The sequence below is a fragment of the Podarcis bocagei genome (assembly GCF_964188305.1).
Source record: "Podarcis bocagei genome assembly, chromosome: 7".
In the NCBI taxonomy this organism is placed as follows: domain Eukaryota; kingdom Metazoa; phylum Chordata; class Lepidosauria; order Squamata; family Lacertidae; genus Podarcis; species Podarcis bocagei.
In genome coordinates, this window is record NC_138132.1 from 61,160,053 (window position 1) to 61,179,606 (window position 19,554).

At 42.8% G+C, this 19,554-nt stretch overlaps 1 protein-coding gene and 1 long non-coding RNA gene across 2 annotated transcripts in view; both read right to left on the bottom strand.

Moving 5' to 3' along the window:
* Positions 1–10,534, bottom strand: part of GPT2 (glutamic--pyruvic transaminase 2) — a 28,570-nt gene extending 18,036 nt beyond the window's left edge. The window contains exon 1 of the mRNA XM_081201209.1: positions 9,439–10,534. Coding sequence (XP_081057335.1) covers positions 9,439–9,756 — 318 coding nt within the window. The 5' untranslated portion in view covers positions 9,757–10,534. The remainder of the gene's footprint in view (positions 1–9,438) is intronic.
* Positions 10,535–16,852: 6,318 nt separating this feature from the next.
* On the bottom strand, positions 16,853–19,496 carry LOC308590938. The gene is made up of 2 exons (XR_014009949.1): positions 19,372–19,496; positions 16,853–17,044 (listed from the first exon to the last, which is right to left on the bottom strand). It is a non-coding gene; the product is annotated as an uncharacterized lncRNA (long non-coding RNA).
* Between the last annotated feature and the right edge of the window lie 58 nt (positions 19,497–19,554).

Below are 19,554 nucleotides of genomic sequence, written 5' to 3' on the forward strand. Positions count from 1 at the left end.
AAACACGGAACCTACGAACAGCCACTGTTTCCAACCCTAGCCTGCCTCACAGATGCTGTCTGTTGAAATCAGCAGAGGTTCACCATGGTATCTTGAAAAGATCTTTCCCAAACCTGCCATGGGAAATCGAGCCGCCCAATCTCTGGGCTAAACATGCAATCTTGTTAGTCACCTAAATTGACTTTTTGGGAAGCTGTCCTGACCCTATGCTTTGACAGAGGGTTATTTTTAATTATTTCCTTTTAGACTGAGCCTAAAACACAGGAACATAGGAAGCTGTCATATACTGAGGGAGACCATTGGTCCACCTAGCACAATTTTGTCAAAGCTGAGTGGGGGTGGTTCTCCAGGCTTTAAGACAGAGGTCTCTCAGCCCCACCAAGAGATGCAAAGGGTTGAATCTGGATCCTTCTGACTGCGAAACAGATGCAGAGAAGAGCCATGGCCCTTTCCTGCTGCAGTAACTCTATACTGACCGACTAAGTATAAGGTAACTCTATACTGGCAATATAAGGAAAAGAATGTACTTTGGGCGTATTTTGAACAAGCAATGACGGAGACCAAAACTAGAAAAATAAGAGAGACAGCAAGTGGAAGATTTGGATGTCTTGCAAAAATTATAAAGAGAAAAGGGGGGAGGGATAATCTTTTGCAAGCATTTTGCTGAGCACTGATTAACTAGACCTATCTGTTGCATGTTTATGCTGTGATTTCTTTTGTTTCTACAATCTCTTAGTTTCACACTGTGCTTGGTACAAGGACTTCTGATATTAAAAGTATTGACATACATTTGAAAGGTACGCCATGGCCCTTAATCCTTACAAGTTACAGCTCCAGTGTTGCTGCTTTTTCCTTTCCTTTCCTTTTTTGCCGAGAACAAACCTTTCCAAGAGAACACTTGATGAGCGCTGGCTTGCCATCAAGCTCTCTTTATATTAAAATGAAGAACCCTGCTGAAAACATTTTGCTAAGCATATATATTTACAATATTCAGTCAGCCTGTGCAAAGATGTACAAAGGCCAAGCTTGTTCTCGGTCTCCCATCAAGAGTGACAAAGCTTGGAATTAAGGGAATGTTTTTGTTTTCCCAAAGAAAAACATCAGGCAACCCCTGGATATAGTTACTAAAGCAATGGCTGTCATGGATACAAGGTTAGAGAGGTTTGAAACATGGGGTTCAGGAAAGGGAGGATATGTTGTATTAGATGAAATAATTCAGGTCCTCATCCTGGTCCCATTACAAACACTGACAAAAGTAGAAAGGCTGTCCAGAAACTGACTGTGAATTGAAAAAACAACAGAACCACCACCCCAGGCAGGGATCTAATTTCATTTACACAGGGCATCTCAGAGAAAAGGTCTTCCTTGACATGAAAAATACCAGGGGGCTATTTGCTAAAACACAGCAGGCCTGCAAACCTTCCTACTGGCAGGGCCCCTGGCAAAAATCCAGGGTACGCAAGGCAGAAATCCAGTTGAAACCTCCCTCCCTGCCATACCAGAAGAGACTTAGCTTGTGCAATTCCTTCAAAACTGGCAACCTTGGAATAGAGTCAGTTGGCCATTTATCTGCAGGCTCTCTTTCCCATCGCCTCTAAGAAGTGACAACCAGCCCCTCCACTTATTTGGAATTATAGGGAAAAGGGCAACTAGGTCAGAAGGCTGGATAGAGAGGAATTGCCCCCTCCCTCAAAAAGCACTCATAGGAACACAGGACAATATGTTCATCTAGCTCAGTACTGTCTACTCTGGCTGGCAGCAGCTCTCCAGGATTTCCATCAGAGGCCTCTCTCCCAGCTCTCACCTGGACATGCTGACTATTGAATATGGGACATTTTACACACAACGCAAGTAAGAACATAAGAGAAGCCTGATGGATCAAGGCAACAGCCCTTCTTGTCCAGCATCCTCTTCTCTTAGTGACCAACCAGATGCCTATGGGAAGCCCAAAGGCAGGATTTGAGTGCAGCAGTACTCTCCCCACTTGAGATTTCTAGCAACTGCTATTCAGAGGCACACTGCTTCTGAGAGTGCAGGTAAAACATAGCAATCTGAGTCTCTGAATACTAAGCACCTTTGATATAAGTAAAGGTAAAGGGACCCCTGACCATTAGGTCCAGTCGTGGCCGACTCTGGGGTTGCGGCGCTCATCTCTCTTTATTGGCCAAGGGAGCCGGCGTACAGCTTCCAGGTCATGTGGCCAGCATGACTAAGCCGCTTCTGGCGAACCAGAGCAGCGCACGGAAACGCCGTTTACCTTCCCGCCGGAGTGGTACCTATTTATCTACTTGTACTTTGACGTGCTTTTCAAACTGCTAGGAGCAGGGACCGAGCAACAGGAGCGCACCCCGTCGCGGGGATTCGAACCACCAACCTTCTGATCGGCAAGCCCTAGGCTCTGTGGTTTAACCCACAGCGCCACCCGCGTCCCTTTGATATATACATCACAAAACTATATTAGGAAGCATGAAACTTGTGTCCAAACGACTATGCAAAGCATCGCTGCAACTGGATGCAAACTTGGGAATAAAGAACCAGCAAACTCAGCTGGAGTCAACTTCCATGAAAATGTGCAAAGGACGGGGCTGTCAACCAACCTTCTTTTCCAGTAAGAGAGAACCAATTTAAGCACGAGTCAATTCAGCTTCATAACAGACTGATGCATCTTTTAAAGCTGTCCTCGGCTGTCCTTGTGGCACTTAATCAACCACAAAATGTTGGCAGGCTGGCAGTGCGATCCTGCGTGCATCTACTCAGAAGGAAGTCCCGCTAAGTTCAGTCTAACGGGGCCAGCCTGTACACACCTGTCTGGGGGTAAGCCCCATTGAGCTCAGTGGGGCTAACCTCTGATGGTGCAATCCTACACGCGCCTATGCAATCTCCTGTTATCAAACAGGTTCACCGCAGATGCAACTGTCCTGCTTGTCAAACCAGCTTTACTCTGGGCTGGTGTCATTTCGGTGTAATTGAAGCCGACAAGAGCTGTAGCTGAAGGGGGAGGCTAAACAGTCTTGATAGTGGCCTCAAATGGCACCGGACTGTTTGATGAGCCTTACGGCTCCCTAGAAAGGGGTGATGTAACTAGAAGGAACTGAAGTATATTGCTATGCCTTAGCAATATAAGTGTGAATGTGCTTTTCTGATGAATAACCTCATTTTAACGTTATTATTTGTATGTATTTATCTAAGAAAATGTATATGCTGTTTAATTGTAAGTAAAACCTCTAACAAACACAGGATGTCACTGTACATTACTCCTCATATTAAGGGAACCCTGAAAGGAGAGTGGTCAATTTGGAATAATTTGTAAGAAAATAAAATTAGGGCAGGGGAAGGAAAGCCTCAGGTCTTTTAGGCTGCAATTCTCTTGTAATGTTGCGTTACCTTGTAAAACCAATGGCTCAGTCTTGAATTTAGCATGGGGAAAAATGCTGCAGGCTTATGATGTACAACACATTACTATCAGCACTTAGTATATAGCATACCCTCCACCATTTCTCCAATGAAAATAGGGAGTAGTAGTAGTAGTAGTAATAATAATAATAATAATAATAATAATAATAATAATAATAATGCCCCATCCATCTGACTGGGTTGCCCCCACTGAACTGGGGTATATAAAAACATAATAAAACATTAAAAATTTAAAAACTTCCCTATGCAGGGCTGCCTTTAGATGTCTTCTAAAGGTTGAATAATTACTTATCTCCTTTGCATAACTCCATACCCTTCCAACATTTCTGCAATGACAATACGGCTGTTCTCAGGAAAAGCAGGAAATTTCTGGATCAAATCAGAAATTGGGATGACTTCTGTAAATCCGGGGCTATCTCTGGAAAATAGGGACACTTGGAGGGTCTGAGATGCAGTATCTAATACCCATCATTACAAGCACATTGGAGGGTTTTGTACCCTTCTGTGCAAAGCGGAGGAGGAGGGAACATTCAGTGTTCTCTATCTATCCCACTAGGAGCTGCCACAATTCATACGTCTGCTTGCTACATGTCTTTCCTGTTCCAATTCTTCCAATTCTCCTCTAACTCAACTGGCAAACAATTCATTTTATTTATTTAACCAAGTTGTTACACCTCTTGATTGCAAAAACGCCTCTAAGCAGTTTTCATAAATATAAAAGGGTAACAACAAGCCCACAAAGTGCTTACAATCTAAACTGATACAGGAAGGACACATTGCAGTGCCTGCATTGCCTTTATATACTGTCCAGCCTCTACCTTCAAGGAGCTCAATGTGGTATACATGGTTTTTTCCTACTCCCCTGTGAGGTAGGTTAGATGAGATATACTGCAGTGACTTGCTCAAGACCAGCCAAGTGGGAATTTGAACTTGGACCTTTCTGGGCCTAGTCAGTCATCCAAACCACTGCATCAAACTGCATCCCTTGTACGGAAAACCTGGTCACTACAGTGGTACCTCTGGTTACGAACTTAATGCGTTCCAGAGGTCCGTTCTTAACCTGAAACTGTTCTTAACCTGAGGTAACACTTTAGCTAATGGGGCCTCCCGCTGCCACCGCTTGATTTCTGTTCTCATCCTGAAGCAAAATTCTTAACCCGAGGTACTATTTCTGGGTTAGCGGAGTCTGTAACCTTAAGCGTTTGTAACCCAAAGCAGTTGTAATCCGAGGTACCACTGTACACTGTAAGGAACAGGAGGAATGAGCAGGGCTTTTTAAGGGTAGGCTGTGCGCAAATAAACATGGCATAGGCCAGAACCAGGTATCACTTTGTTTTTCTGGTATGGATCCAGGTACAGGATCCCGGATTCTTGTTGAGTCGTGTCCTTGGCACAATTCCATGTATGTATTCAAAAGATTTCTTCCCTCTCTCTTTTATTTAAAGAAACATGTTTTGTTGGGAGAGGCTCGAAATAACTTAAGCGATGCCAATAAAGCTCCGTCCTCGTTGATGTTGTACGCAAATTGGACAAGAGTTGTGACAAAACACACATACTCATTTTCCCTCTGTGCTGGCATAGATCCAAAGCATTTTTCAGGTGTGCTCAAGAAAGGGCTCTGCACCTCAGCAAGTCAAACATGGTACATGTGTCACGAATGTCAGCTCACAAGGAGTGGGGCCAATAAGTCTTTGGGGGCTTCAGTCAATTTGGCAGAGCCCCAAAGGGGGTCCAACATTATGCCAGCCTGCCTCCAGGCTTGGAGCATATCCAGAGGAACTTTTGATTGTGCTCTTTGAAAATCTGATTCCATGCCATATCATGATCCATACAGTGGTGAGGCTAACTTCTGAGTGGACATGTGTAGGAATGCATTGAGCTGTCGGACCTTTTTGGCTCTACAGGCCAGATCCTTGTCATAGAAGTACAGCCATTGGCCAAATTTGACAAGTGGGAGGGGCTACCCACCTGTCAATCACACATCTTTAGGAAGTGGGGAAACTTTTGGGTTTCTGTTTGAAAACAACGAACTAAAAGCCCCCTTGGGTGTATGAAATTAGTTATAATTCTTTGGCCATTCACAATTTGGCACAGTGACATCTAGGAATCACTACACTGGATAACACTTAGATTTTGTGCGTGTGTCTGAGGGAAGGGTGATAGTGGTAAAGAATGGAACTGAGTTAAGGGTCACCAAGTTGCTGATGATGTTTTAGACTAAATATAGATCCAGCATGAGCCTTTAAAAACGGGTTTTTTACTGCTATGAATGACTTCCTTCTATGTTTGCAGACAGTCATGTGCTACGCATATTGGATGAAGAGGATTTCCCTACCTGCAACTGAAATTAAGGAAAAGCAGTGCAACATTTACAAATTATGCTGCATAAAAATTTACTCTCGGGTCATGAAGGGTCAAATAACCAGAGCAGTGACTAAGTACCATATTGACTCGAGTCTAATGTGTCATTGAATCTAACACGCACCTCCATTGTCAGAACGCAACGCAATTGGACCAAAAAATGTGAGCATTAGATTCGAGGAAATACGCTATCTGCTACAAAGACCTCATTTCATACTTATGGTTATATTCAAGTAAGGCCTACTCAGAGTAGACCCATTGATACGAATGAACCAAAGTTAGCCATGTCCATTAACTTCAATGGGACTATTCTGAGTAGGGCTAACACTGAATACCACCCTAGGAATTGTTGCAGATGCATTTACTCACCCCTTCACACCAACACTACCTGCAGGTGGCACATTTTATTTGTCTTACATGTGCACAGAGAGCCTAAATGCGAATTGCTGGTAATAGCACCCTGGTAGGTTGATCTTAAGGGACGCGGGTGGCGCTGTGGGTTAAACCACAGAGCCTAGGACTTGCCGATCAGAAGGTCGGCGGTTTGAATCCCCACGACGGGGTGAGCTCCCGTTGCTCGGTCCCTGCTCCTGCCAACCTAGCAGTTCGAAAGCACGTCAAACTGCAAGTAGATAAATAGGTACTGCTCCGGCGGGAAGGTAAACGGCGTTTCCATGTGCTGCTCTGGTTCACCAGAAGCGCCTTAGTCATGCTGGCCACATGACCCGGAAGCTGTACGCCGGCTCCCTCGGCCAATAAAGCGAGATGAGCGCAGCAACCCCAGAGTCGGCCACGACTGGACCTAATGGTCAGGGGTCCCTTTACCTTTAGGTTGATCTTAAGAGGAGTGCAGTAAAGCATTTTTACACCACCTTTCTTCAAACAGCCAAGTTTTATGTTTCTAAATAGAAATAAACTGAACCAAAACAAAAGTTCCCCCAAGGTTACTCTTCCCCCATCTTGGCAGTGTATACGGCTGGTGAATTCTTGGGTCATGTGCAAACATGCATCAAGACTCATGGCCCTAAAGCCTGAGTAAAATGCAAAACAACTAAAGTAAACTGAATCTGAAAAAAGCATTAGCTCAGAGTTGAACTTGTGCCTGAAGAATGCAGCTGCAGGCTCATGCACATTATTACTTTCCTCTATACAAATAATAATAATAAATCTCTGTACAAATAAGTGTAGCATGTTTGGAAAGGTTCTAAGCCTAGCCTCCTTCAGGACATGGTAGCTTACTGTGTGGAGGCTCACATGAAGTTTAGTCACCCAACTGAGAACTACACTATGCAAGGGGAACCTGTGGCTTTCCAAATATTTGAACCACATTATCCCTAACCATTGACCATGCTGGCTGGGGTTGATGCGAGTTAGAGTCCAGCAACATCTGGAAGGCACCAAGTTTCTTAATCCCTGAAGTAGGGCTTAACAATGCACTAAAATGAAATTATCTTAATTAGCAGTGTTCTCTAGATCAGTGGGAAAAACAGTTTGTAAAATAGCAAACATTGTTTTAATATCCACTGGAGGGGGAAAGACCAAGGTATTAAGCCAAAAAGTACCTGGGCCCAACCCAAGGTCAATTCTGACAGTTACTATAGGCATATGTTCCATTGTTGCAAGTTTCCCAATGCTTTGGGGATTAAGGGCATACAACTTCTCTGAGCTAGGATCCAAGCTTTGCCAAACAAAGGGCCAAACAACCTAGGTATGAATCACAAAGTCAGGCAAACCTCTCTGTTCTCCTCAATCTCTCCATTTGCAATAAGTGGGATGTTACCGACTTAGACAACCATATGAGGTAAGGCAACAAAATGAGCTTTGTGAAACAGCTGAATACTTTGAAGTGTTATACAAATAAAAATATTTTAACATTATTCAGAAAGGACTATTGATTTGAAACAATCTGAGAAAACATAAAACATATGAGCCGGAGAAAGGGATTCAGAAGTGAGAGATGCAGTGGAAGAGTTTAATTTATAGTGGTTTCTTTCTGCAACAGGAACTGACTCCAGGTTAACTCTAAAGAATATGCAAACGAAGCACTGAATGGCAAAACCAAACAAAGATTCTCATGGCACCTTTAAAATGTATTACATTTATTGTGGTGTCAGGGTTTGCTGGAACAGACTTAGCATGGCTAACCTTCTGAAAAACTGACCAGTTATCTATTACCCCTTTACATAAGACAAAGGAGTCATTGATTACATCAGAGGGCAGCAGAGGCAGAAGCAAAGTAAATATTAATTTATAAAGTATCTGATCACAAAATGACGCAATTGGATGACACAGATTGTAGGAGGGGGATATTTGCTTTTTTGGTTGGCTTTTTAAAAAAGAGTTCTGAGTGATTGCCTAGCAAAAATATTAGGCTGTAAAAACTCAAAATGGATATGATATGCAGCTTGAAGATCATCATTCTAGTTTCTTAATTCTTTAAAACAAAGCACTTTTTACTGTTCTTTCCTGATGTCAGTTTTATGTGCCTGTAAATCGCCCATCCCCAAAAAATATCTAATTGAAAGTAGACCCAACTTTTTAGTGTGGTAAGAAAACAAAGTGAAGCTTCTCAAAAACTATCTTGGAAAATATTACTGAAAAATAAATCTATGCTAACATGATTACCTCAAAGATTTTTTTTCCAGCAAAACTTTATTTCCATGGTCACAAACCTATTTATGTGGAAACATGTTCTGCTGAAAACCATTGAACTTACTTCAGTGCAAATTGTAGACTCTATATACTGCATAAAATTAAGGTTGCAATCCTTAAAACACTCAGTAAACCCCACTAGATTTACTTCTGAGTAAGCACACATAGGATTACTCTGTGCAAAAGCTTTTATTCTACTGAAACCAGTATTCGAACATGGCTGTTATTTTAAAATGGTGTAAGTGTAATTTTATTCAAAGCAAAGGCAGCCATGGAAAGTTAGGTCCAAGGATTAACGCCAGAGAAGTTCTATTTACATATGCCTGGTAGTATAATGGACATGACCTGCAGGAATATCTTAAGTATGTTTAATCAGAATCAAACCAGCCATTTTTGGGATGGGGATTTGCGCTTGCGTCCCCTCCCCGGGACGATTGTCCTATGTAATGCAATTGTCTTATAACTATTAATTAGTAAAGCCAGAAGCTTGGAAAGTTACAGGGCCATTCCTGACCCTTGAAGTGTGTGCGTAAAACAGAATTAATGCCGTTCCGAGATGTTGCCCACTAGCCTCCGCCGCGCTCCCTCCCTGGGCCAAACTCTGTCCCGGTTGTTGATGCAAAAAGCAGCGTGCCTCCTTCGCTCCATGCGGGCTGGCAGGCCTCCCTCGCCTGCCCCAATCAAGAGCCGCAGCGGCGGAGGAGTGGCCCGGGGGCGGCGGCCCAGGCCGGCGGCGAGAAGAGCTGCAAGCGGCGGAGGGGGGGAGGGAGGCGTGAAAGGGAAAGGAACAAAAGCAAGCTCTCTCTCCGTTGAAACCGGCCAGGTACCAGCTGTTATGCCTATGACACTTCTAGTGCCAGAGCCATTAGGCACATATTTCCGGGAAGGGGGTGTCATTTCCCGCATGCAAATAGGGGGTGTCTTTTTTTTCTGAGCAGACCACCCTTTTTCCCATTGCAACAAAGCTAATTCATTCAGGCAGCCCAAACCCTCCGCTCCCCACCCGCTTACCTTCCGCAGTTCGTTCTCGATCTCGCCCGCTTTCAAGACGATGGGCCCCCGCACGGCGTACTCCACCGCTTTGACCTGGGGGTTCATGGATTCCAACGTGAGGATCTTTTCCCGGGTCTGCTTCTCCTTGATCGGTATCGCAGAGGCCTTGGCAGCGCTGCTCCAGTCTTTCCCCGGCGGCCGGCGGGGCCGGGCGGCCGATCTCGGCTGCTTGTTGCCGGCCACGAGCGAGGAGACGAAGCGCACGGCCGCCTCTGTCCGTTCATTCTTGCTGCTCGGGCGAGCGGCTTCTTTCGCGAGTCCCGAGAGGCGATGCATGCTCCCCCCTTGGAGGGTGCAAATTCCAGAGGTGGTGGGGAAAGCAATCACATCCACCTCTTAAAAAACAACAAAACCCCGCAAAAAACAACCCCTGTTATTTCGCAACAGAGATGCAGTAAGACCTCACGAGCAAAAATTTAAAATAAAATAAAATCAACGTTGCCCGAGTACAAGTGCATGCTTGGCAAGGTTCTTTTTTTCCTCCTCCAAGCTTCCAAGCAACTTGACGGAAAGAGGGCAGAGTTGGGTCTTTACAAGAAAGAGCAGTTATGCTCTCGCCCAATGAGGAGGAAGACTCCCAGCACTGCAAGGATTAGGTCCTCGCAGTCGCAATCTGTATTCTCTGCAGAGGAGCAAAGTCCGGGGAAATCCCATTCGGCCAAAGACCCGAGACACCCCCAACTGCAAGCCCGCCCCTCCAAGACCCTCTTTTCCCCGCTACCGCCTGTGGAGATAAGAGATTGCACCAGCCAGAACTGTCAGCCGCGCTGCCTGGTGGGTCTTGTAGTCCTGCTTCCCTCTAGCTGAGCCAACCCAGTAGCACCAGGTGGTGACATATAAAACTACCACGCCCAGAAACCCCTCCTAGGCAGAGCAGCCTAGTGCTTGTATTTTGTCATTGTGCTTGCGAGGATGTGGGATGGAGTTGGCTGCGTGGGTAATAATGGGGAGATCACGCCACGTCTAAAATGCGATCTCCTTAAATAGTAGCTTGTGTAGTTTGCTGGCTTTTAATTTTAAAAGGCGAGGCTATTTGAGAAACGTTGCCGTAATTATTGTTTCCCCCACGGCGGTGCAGTTCCAAATTGAAGAAGGCTCCCCAGGTCGTGCAAACAGTGCATGCATTAAAGAGAACCTGGAAGAGAAATGCGCCTGCAATTTCAAAGCCCGTGATAAAGACTAAAGTCCTATCGTATCCTGTGCATACTAATAGCGTGGTCATTATCCGCGTGCAGATTATTGTGCAGCGACAATGGATCCAGCTGCAGGAAACGCCAAAGTATACACCAGTAAAAATCTCACACAGAGAGAAAAACAAAGGGAGAAGCCTTCTCAAAATACAACCCAATGAAAACTCAACAGGCTTAGTGGTCACAGAGTACAGGGCTAGGGGGTGGAATGGAGTATCCTAATAAGGGGCATGGCTAGCAACACACTGTACAGGTGCAGCTATACTGCAACATTCTGTTGCAGGCACACTTAACCACAGTTTCTAGGGATATGGCTCCACTGAGCTGGATGTGACATCCAGATAAACTTGTTTAACATAAAAACTGTAAAGTGTCTTGGCTGCACTGTAAAACTCACCCATAAGGATATAAGAAGAGCCTAGTCCACAATCCTGTTCTCACAGTTGCCTGTTTGAAGCTTGCAAACAAGGCCAGAACTCAACAGCCTACAGTTTCCAGCAACGTATTCAGAAACATTACTGCCTCCAATCATGGATCGCAAGGTTGCGGGTTCGAGCCCCCCATTGTGCAGAAAGGTTCCTGCATTGCAGGGGGTCAGACTAGATGACCCGTGTGGTCTCTTCCAACTCTTCAGTTCTATGATTCTTTGGCGCCAGAGCATACGTATCATGGTTAGTAGCCATTGGTAGCCTTATCCTTCATAAATTTGTCCAGCTCCCTCCTCCCCACAATGAAATCTCTGGATGTTGCTCAGAAACTTTCAGCAGTGAAAAATAAGATTGTTAATATTATTATCTACAGCTGGGCAAGGTTAAATCCTCATGTTGCTTCATCCTGTACAGGGGCAGAATTAGGTTTGATGAGGCCCAAGCTACTGAAGGTAATGGGGCCCTTCATATGTCCAGCTGTCCTTTGTCAAAAACAAATTGTCGTTTTTTGTGTTGAATATATGCTATATGATAATTTATGGACCTACTAGGTATCTAAAGCCATTTGCCACTGTTGCTGTATGTAGGTTTTATTTTATTTGCTTTTTATCTTATATTTTGGAAATGTACATCCATTTTTTTTCCCTTTAAATTTTTTTGGGGCCCCCAAGAGAGTGGGGCCCTAAGCTGTACCTTGTTTAGCTTATACGTAAAACCGGCACTGATCCTGTGTATCTATCAACTGGCTAGAGGCTTGCACAAGATGTGAGTGGCTTGTCCTATTGTCAAAACAGATTTTCAAAGGTACCGGTAGTTCCCCTCTAGTAAATGTGCCTAGGATTAAGGCCCTAAGGCTAAAGCAAAGAAAGAAAAAGTGGGAGTACAACTACTTTTGTACAAGGAAGAGCATTTATGACTCAATATAAGCCACCAGCAACGATAAGAGAACAGCACTGAACTGTTGCACAATTAATTGGGCCTGTTCAGCAACAGTGTTTTTCCACTAATGATGCTTACATTTTTGACATGGAAAATAACTATGCAGTCTGATGACTTTATATGTAAATTTGAGAGCCATGGGTCTTGCTCCAAGGTAAATGTATATTGAACATACAGTAGTACCTCAGGTTAAGTATTTAATTCGTTCCGGAGGTCTGTTCTTAACCTGAAACTGTTCTTAACCTGAAGCACCACTTTAGCTAATGGGGCCTCCTGCTGTTGCCGCACCGCCGGAGCACAATTTTTGTTCTTATCCTGAAGCAAAGTTCTTAATCTGAAGCACTATTTCTGGGTTAGCAGAGTGTGTAACCTGAAGCATATGTAACCTGAGGTACCACTGTAATAAGAAGCTGCTGGATCAGTATACTGTATACTGTTCTCATAGTGGCCATTCAGATGCCTGTAGCAAACCAGCAAGCAGAATTTGAGCACAAGAGTCCTCTTCCCTCCTGTGTTTTCCAGCAACTGGTATTCAGAGACATTGCTGCCTCCAGTTGTGGAGGCAGAGCATAGCCATCATGGGTATTGGATAGGTCCATACATTTGTGTGGCCAGCAAGAAAATAATAATTGACAACAATGATGTTCTATTCACTATGAATGATAGTTGTGTGTACTAATCTACAGCACATGGCACATAAGGCTTTACATAGAGAATAACCAAATCCAGCACATGCTTTCATATGACAGCCCTTTAGGACGCATTTAATTGGCATCTCTTACAAAATCCAGTGCACATGCTTGAGAAGAGGGCATATAATTAATTTGAATACAGTCATACCTCATGTTATGTTTGCTTCATGTTACGTTCTTTCAGGTTATGTCCCGCGGCGATCCGGAAATACTGAAAAGGGTTACTTCCGGGTTTCGCCGCTCGCGCATGCACAGAAGTGCAAAATGACATCACGCGCATGCGCAGAAGTGGCGAATCGCAACCCACATGTGCGCAGACGCACCGCTGTGGGTTGCACTCTTTTCATGTTGTGAACGGGCCTCCAGAAGGGATCCCGTTCGCAACCAGAGTTACCACTGTACATATATTATAATATACACACTGCTTGTTTTTTTATTAAAAAAAGATTTTAAGGGGAATTGAATATTTCTGAACCATTTAAAGCTCATCTACACAGAATGGAAGATGGCAGGATCCTCAAGGACATACTCTATGGGGAGCTGGCTTCAGACGATGGGCTTGTAGGCAGAAAAACTCTACGTTACAAAGATGTCTGCAAAAGGTGTTGGCAACATCAACCCCGCCTTATGGGAATCCCTTGCCTGGAGACAGTCAATTTGTGTATCCACAGCAGTGACCAGAGCAGGAATGACTCCTGGGAGGAGTGCAAAGAGAAGAAATGCCATAGTGCACCTGTAGAAGCAAAACCAGATGCCTACATCTGCCCCACCTGCAATAAAACATGTCTCTCCTGCATTGGTCTCTACAGCCAGAGCAGGCACTGTAACTCTCCAGTGGTTTGATTTTACCTCCAGGCGCATTCTTCCATTGTCTCCCAAGACAGATGGATGCCAACAAATTTAAAGGCTGTTTTAGCAATATGTAGAAAAGGCCCTTGCATATCTACACAGAAGCAACAGCAAAATCCTAGTCATGTCCACTCAGAAACGAGTCTTGGTGATTTCAGTGGGATTTATTTCCAGGTAATCATGTACAGAATTGCAACCGTAGGCAACAATCCTATACCCATTGAATTCAATGTGCCTTCTGTATATGCAGGTATAGAATCGCTTGTCAGTGTTACAAGCTGCACTGCCTGTAAGTCTGATTCACAAGCCATTTACGCAGAAGTACTTTGATTTAAAATTAATTTCCAAAATCTTCCGATTCATCAGTTGTACGTGTCTCAGTATGCAGCACTATAAGCTGTGACACAACAATGCCATCTCTATGATTAACAAAAAGCTGCTGGATATTGCTGTTGCTGTGCAGGTTGGTAATGAGAACTATTGGCAGAACTATGACCTTTGCAAAATAATGATGTAAATACTCTGTCTTCACCAGTTTTGATGTTTACTTAAATTTCTGACTGTTGCACAAATAACTTGTATGTGTCAAGTTAATTAAGGAAAGAGACTGTGTTGTTACATTCTTGGTTTGGAGAAATCTAGTATGATCAAACAAGTACTTTGGCTATAGGTGCTTCATTAAATTAAAAAGAAAACTAACAACATTCCAGGCCTCATTTAACTAATGCCCCAAGGGATAACTGTTTCATTTGTTGGTATTATACTAAATTTTACTCAGAGTAAATAACTGAAATTAATGAACATGACTTAGTTAGGTCCATTAATTTCAGTTGGTCTACTATGAGTAAAACTCAGTTGACTGCTACCCACTGAGTCTAGTTTTTGTTCAGGAATTAAACTCACTTTGTATGTGAGTTTATTTTTTATTTATTTTTTGCTACAATGTATATATCAAAGAGGAAGAATGTTTGAATAACATGCTACAGCCTGTGTTATTCTGAGCCAAAGTGAGAAAAGTTGATATGCTCTAAAAATAGAGATTAATTATCTCAGTAACTAGGTGCATAATTGGAGTGTTCTTTATTAAAAGGCATGCATTGCAAGGTCCCTGGTCCAACCCACAGCTCATATGGGAACTTCCTAGATGGCTTTATATGCCATATTTCTTAGCCTTAGCATCTCATTTTAATCTGAAGACAAGCCATTTGTGAATATTATTCAGGGTGCATTCGCACCTATGTTTTCAAACAGCTGCAGTTAGCAAAACCTTCAACAGGAAAATACTTCTCTTCTGTACTGTCTGCACTGTGAAATGTGAAGCACTAGAGAACTTAATAAATGCATTGTGCAAATACAGTACAGTAATAAGCATTTAGCATTCTGCAGGTGTGGAGAAACTATGCCCTTGTTTTTTGCTTTCCCATCTAGGATGGAGAGAGTTAAGTTCAAGCAAGAAATATAAACGAAGGCTATATATAAGTGCAAAGAGGATAGCTGAAATTATTAGGCACTGCTTCTGACAATATTTCTGAAATGTTACTAAGTTTAAAAAAGATAATAAGAAAATAAGATACTAATGCTGGCACAGTAAAATTAGACAGTGATCAAGAAATCAAGATCATGAGAAGGGATAACTTTATGTAACTGAATAAGTAAAGGGAAGGGCCTTTCCAATATATTTTGGTGCCAATGTATAAAGTCTGATTTATGTTTTTCCTTAATAATAAATATATACTAATACATTAAGTAGCATAAAATCTTCAGTCCTTTAATGGTGCTTGAAGTCTGCCACTGGAAGCAGCTCCTATGAGTTACATCACTTCTAGAGCCAAGATTATTGTATGCTGCCTACACTGGAAAAGACAGCATTGCAAGTACATCTTTGTAATAATGTTGACAGGTCTATGGGCTGTCTAAAGCAATAATCTTCAGAGAGATTCCCCTGCCCGGAGACCTCATCCTCCTGGATGCATTATGAAATCAAAGTGTGGAAACTGAATAAGAAGAAATGAATTAACATTTTGTTCAAAATAAGAACATTGCATAATTGTAAGTTGGAATTTCCCCTCTTAAATATGATGTTCCCTGTGTCAGGTGCATGGAATTAGTAGGTTGTTCCCAGATATGACTAAGGTCTTCATTGTATAAACTTTTAGGGGCCCTTTAATAAAGATGTATAAAATAAATATGTATTCTCAGGGGGAAAGTATTAAAATAATAGAATTTTAGAGTTGGAAGGGACATTGAGGATCATCTAGTCTAGCCCCCTGCAATGCAGAAATATGCAGCTATTCCCATATGGGGATCAAATCTGCAACCCTGGTGTTTTCAGCAGCATGCTCTAACCCAACTGAGCTACCCAGGCAGGGTGTGGGAAAAGATGTAATATGTAGGAATTTTTAAATATCTGGGTGGCACTGTGGGTTAAATCACAGAGCCTAGGGCTTGCCGATCAGAAGGTCAGCGGTTCGAATCCCCGCAACGGGGTGAGCTCCCGTTGCTCGGTCCCAGCTCCTGCCCACTTAGCAGTTTGAAAGCATGGCAAAGTGCAAGTAGATAAATAGGTACTGCTCCGTCGGGAAGGTAAACGGCATTTCCGTGCACTGCTCTGGTTCGCCAGAAGCGGATTAGTCATGCTGGCCACATGACCCAGAAGCTGTACGCCAGCTGCCTTGGCCAATAAAGCGAGATGAGCGCCGCAACCCCAGAGTCGCCCACGACTGGACCTAATGGTCAGGGGTCCCTTTACCCTTTACTAACAAAATAATAGTATTAACATTGAAAAAATGGGAGAGGAGTTTAATACAAATGGTAGAGCCAGAAATGACAAATATAGGTTTATAATCCTCAGATATGGCTGTTTTGCCCATGATATGCTTCTTTTGCCCTGATTCTTTATCTTGTGGGCAGAGAGGTGATGGATTCTGAATTTACTCAGTTATGTAGACTAGAAGGTCTGCTTGTTTTATGAAAACAGGTTATCAGAATTCTATCACTATCATCTTTGTTACTCATCTCTGTCCTAAAGTTTAAAGTGTCTTCTTAATTTCCTTTATTTTTGTGATCACTTTGCATTTTTATAGAGCAGTCAGCTGTGAAAGTGGTTAATGTGTAAAAGTCATTGTCCTTGAATAACATCACATTTGTTTTCAGAGACAAATCAGGAAGACAGCCTTCTACAAGGACTTGTGAAGAAAACCTCTTTGCTAGGCCCCTGCAGCAAGTATAGTACCTGAATGTATGAGGAAATCATTTGGAAGCTACGCAGAAGAGACAAGATTAAACTTGCTTTACTTTGGCAGATGTTTTTGCTTGAGCTGTTTATTTTTTCCATTTTAAGTGAAGGACTTCACTTCTATTGGCATTCACCCATATCATTTCAGCGGCAAACTAAAATGCTTCATGTTGAAGAGCACAAGAATATGGCAATAGCAAATACCAGGCAGAAGAATGTCTCTGTGGATCTCTGTTGAATACATATGAGAAAACATGGGTCTGTGAGAAATATCTTCAAATTAAGTTACAACTAGGGATGGAGGAAAATTTATTTTTCTTTTGCATTGTAAAGTGAACCTACATAATTTGCACTTGAACCAATGTATGAATTGAAACACAGCTATCCTTCAAAATTTACACTTCTCCAAATTTTGTGAGGCAGTTCTCCAACCAAACAATATATGTAAAAATGTATAGATTGGAGGGCAATGTACATAAAACACACTAGTGAAAATAACATACAAAAATCACTTATATTGTTTAATGCAAATTGTTTACAAGAATGTTTACAAAGATTACATACAAAAATGTGTTTATTAGGAGAAGTTTGCCCTGAAACGTTGACTAATTTTCAAGTTTGTTTTTTTTTAAATTGTTACAGAAATGTGAAGAACTGAATTTAAGATTGGGAAAATGAGAAATGTAGAGAAACAAAAGTGACAGGTTCATCCATCCCTAGTTACAACCTTTGCTTGGAGCTGGAAGCCTGTTTGAACAGTGTCTATGCTCTGAGTCTTTGGAATCTGTCCTGTGTGAACCAATTATGATACCATTTTGTGAATACCATTTTGTGGAAATTTCAAAATGTAAAAACCAGGACACCCCAAAAGTTGTAGAAAATTGACTTGCCTAAGATCCAGGGCAAAGTGCCGCCTTTTGGAATTTCCCCCCAGATGTCAATTCTGCCTTTGAAATCCCTGTAATGTCCAAGAAAATCCGGACGTATGGCAGCCCTGTGTAACATACTATATTTTGCAGAGTGTGGTTTGAGTATCTCTTTGATTCAGATAGATGAAGCCATAAGAATTAACCCCATGGTTCTATATTTGACGACTCACCCAATTTATAACTTCCTTTCCCCTTGAGGCTTTGGAAGTGTGCTGTTTCCAGCAGGAGTTCATCTACAAGCCTTGCTATTACAGTCACTCTGGATTGTTAGTACTGTACAAAAGGCCATGCAGCCTCTCCATCCCCACCCCTGCAAGCATTCATAGGAAGCTGCCTTGTATTGAGTCTGGCTATCTAGCTCAGTATTGTCTACTCTGACTGGCAGCAGCTCTCCAGACAGGAGACAGCTCTCCAGCTCTCCAGACAGGAGACATTCCTGGCCGAACCTGGAGATGCCAAAGATTGAAAATGGGATGTCCTGGATTCAGTGCAGATCCCCTACCATGGAGCTATGGACCTTGCCCAAAGGGAGCAGGAGTGGAACCATTAACAATTTGATCACCAGGCTTTCAAGTTTTGTCTTTAAGGGCACTCAGCAAGGACTAGTTACCTCCTAATATTCCTAGATTTGAGAAGGTGTGGGGCATTGCCTTCACTGAGTTATGAAACAAGACCATTTTGATGTTGTATTGTTTCAATTTGTATGTTTTAAGACAAAAAATATGGTGCTGCATGGGCGCCCAACAACATGTCTCTATGTGGCAAGCTTACCATATCAATATGTGACTCTTATTAAAAAATGTCCCTTTGCAGAATCTATTTTATTGTGATGTTTTCAAAAGTAGACTGGCTCTTCTGATTATTTTAGTCTAACTTCAATAATGCACTGCATGTGGTCATTTAAAAAAATTATAATTATCTTGTTTGTATGTTGTTCTTTTTGAAAACTGAATAAGCACCTCATTTTTTAAAAAATAAAATCCCCTAGCTATCCTGCCACACGAAGAATCAGAATGACTGAGGGGTGTAAAAAAAAGGAAAAGGGTGTGCTCCTCCTGTGTCTTTTTTCTATCTTTGAGACCTCCAGATACTAAGCGGTCTATAAATACTCCTAATGATAATACAAATATGAATAGTAAAATGTGTTTATAATGAGCAGGCATGCCTAGGATGGCGCTGTTAATAAGAGAATAAGTTGAATTATGTTTCAAATGTTTTTCTTTGCTGCCTTTGTAAATAGATGCTACTCTTTTTATTTTTAAGATATTGTATATTCAGTGTTGATATGATTTGCACAAGTATGATCCATGTGAGTTTGCCGAACATTTTTGAATTTTGAAAAATAATAATAATCCAAACTTGAATATTAACTTTTTTTAAAAAAAAATGTCGTCGTCGTCCCTTTCTCCCCCGTTTCTAATCCGTGCCTGCTTTTATTTGATGTATTTCCCGCCTTTTCCTCCTCAGGCGTATCCCCTCCCTTCTGCTCCATCAAGCCCCAAACCGTCACCGAGCCGACTCTCCCGCCCTCCCCTCTTGCCCCCACCCTCGCCGCCGTCATTCATATCTAATTCCACCAATCCCAGAGTGAGAACAAGGCTTGTCGTTTCACAAGCTCCGCCCCGTTACCTCTCGCAACTGATAAAGAGGTGTGGCTTTTGGAAGGAAAACGGTTTCCTGTTTCGGCTTTGAAAAGCCTCCGTTGTGCCCGCGCGCGCGCACACGCACGCACGAGCGTCCCCAGGGTTTGGCAGTGGTCGGGCCGCCGGCGGAGCTTTGGAGGTCCGGCCCGCGCGCGCGCACAGAAGGGGA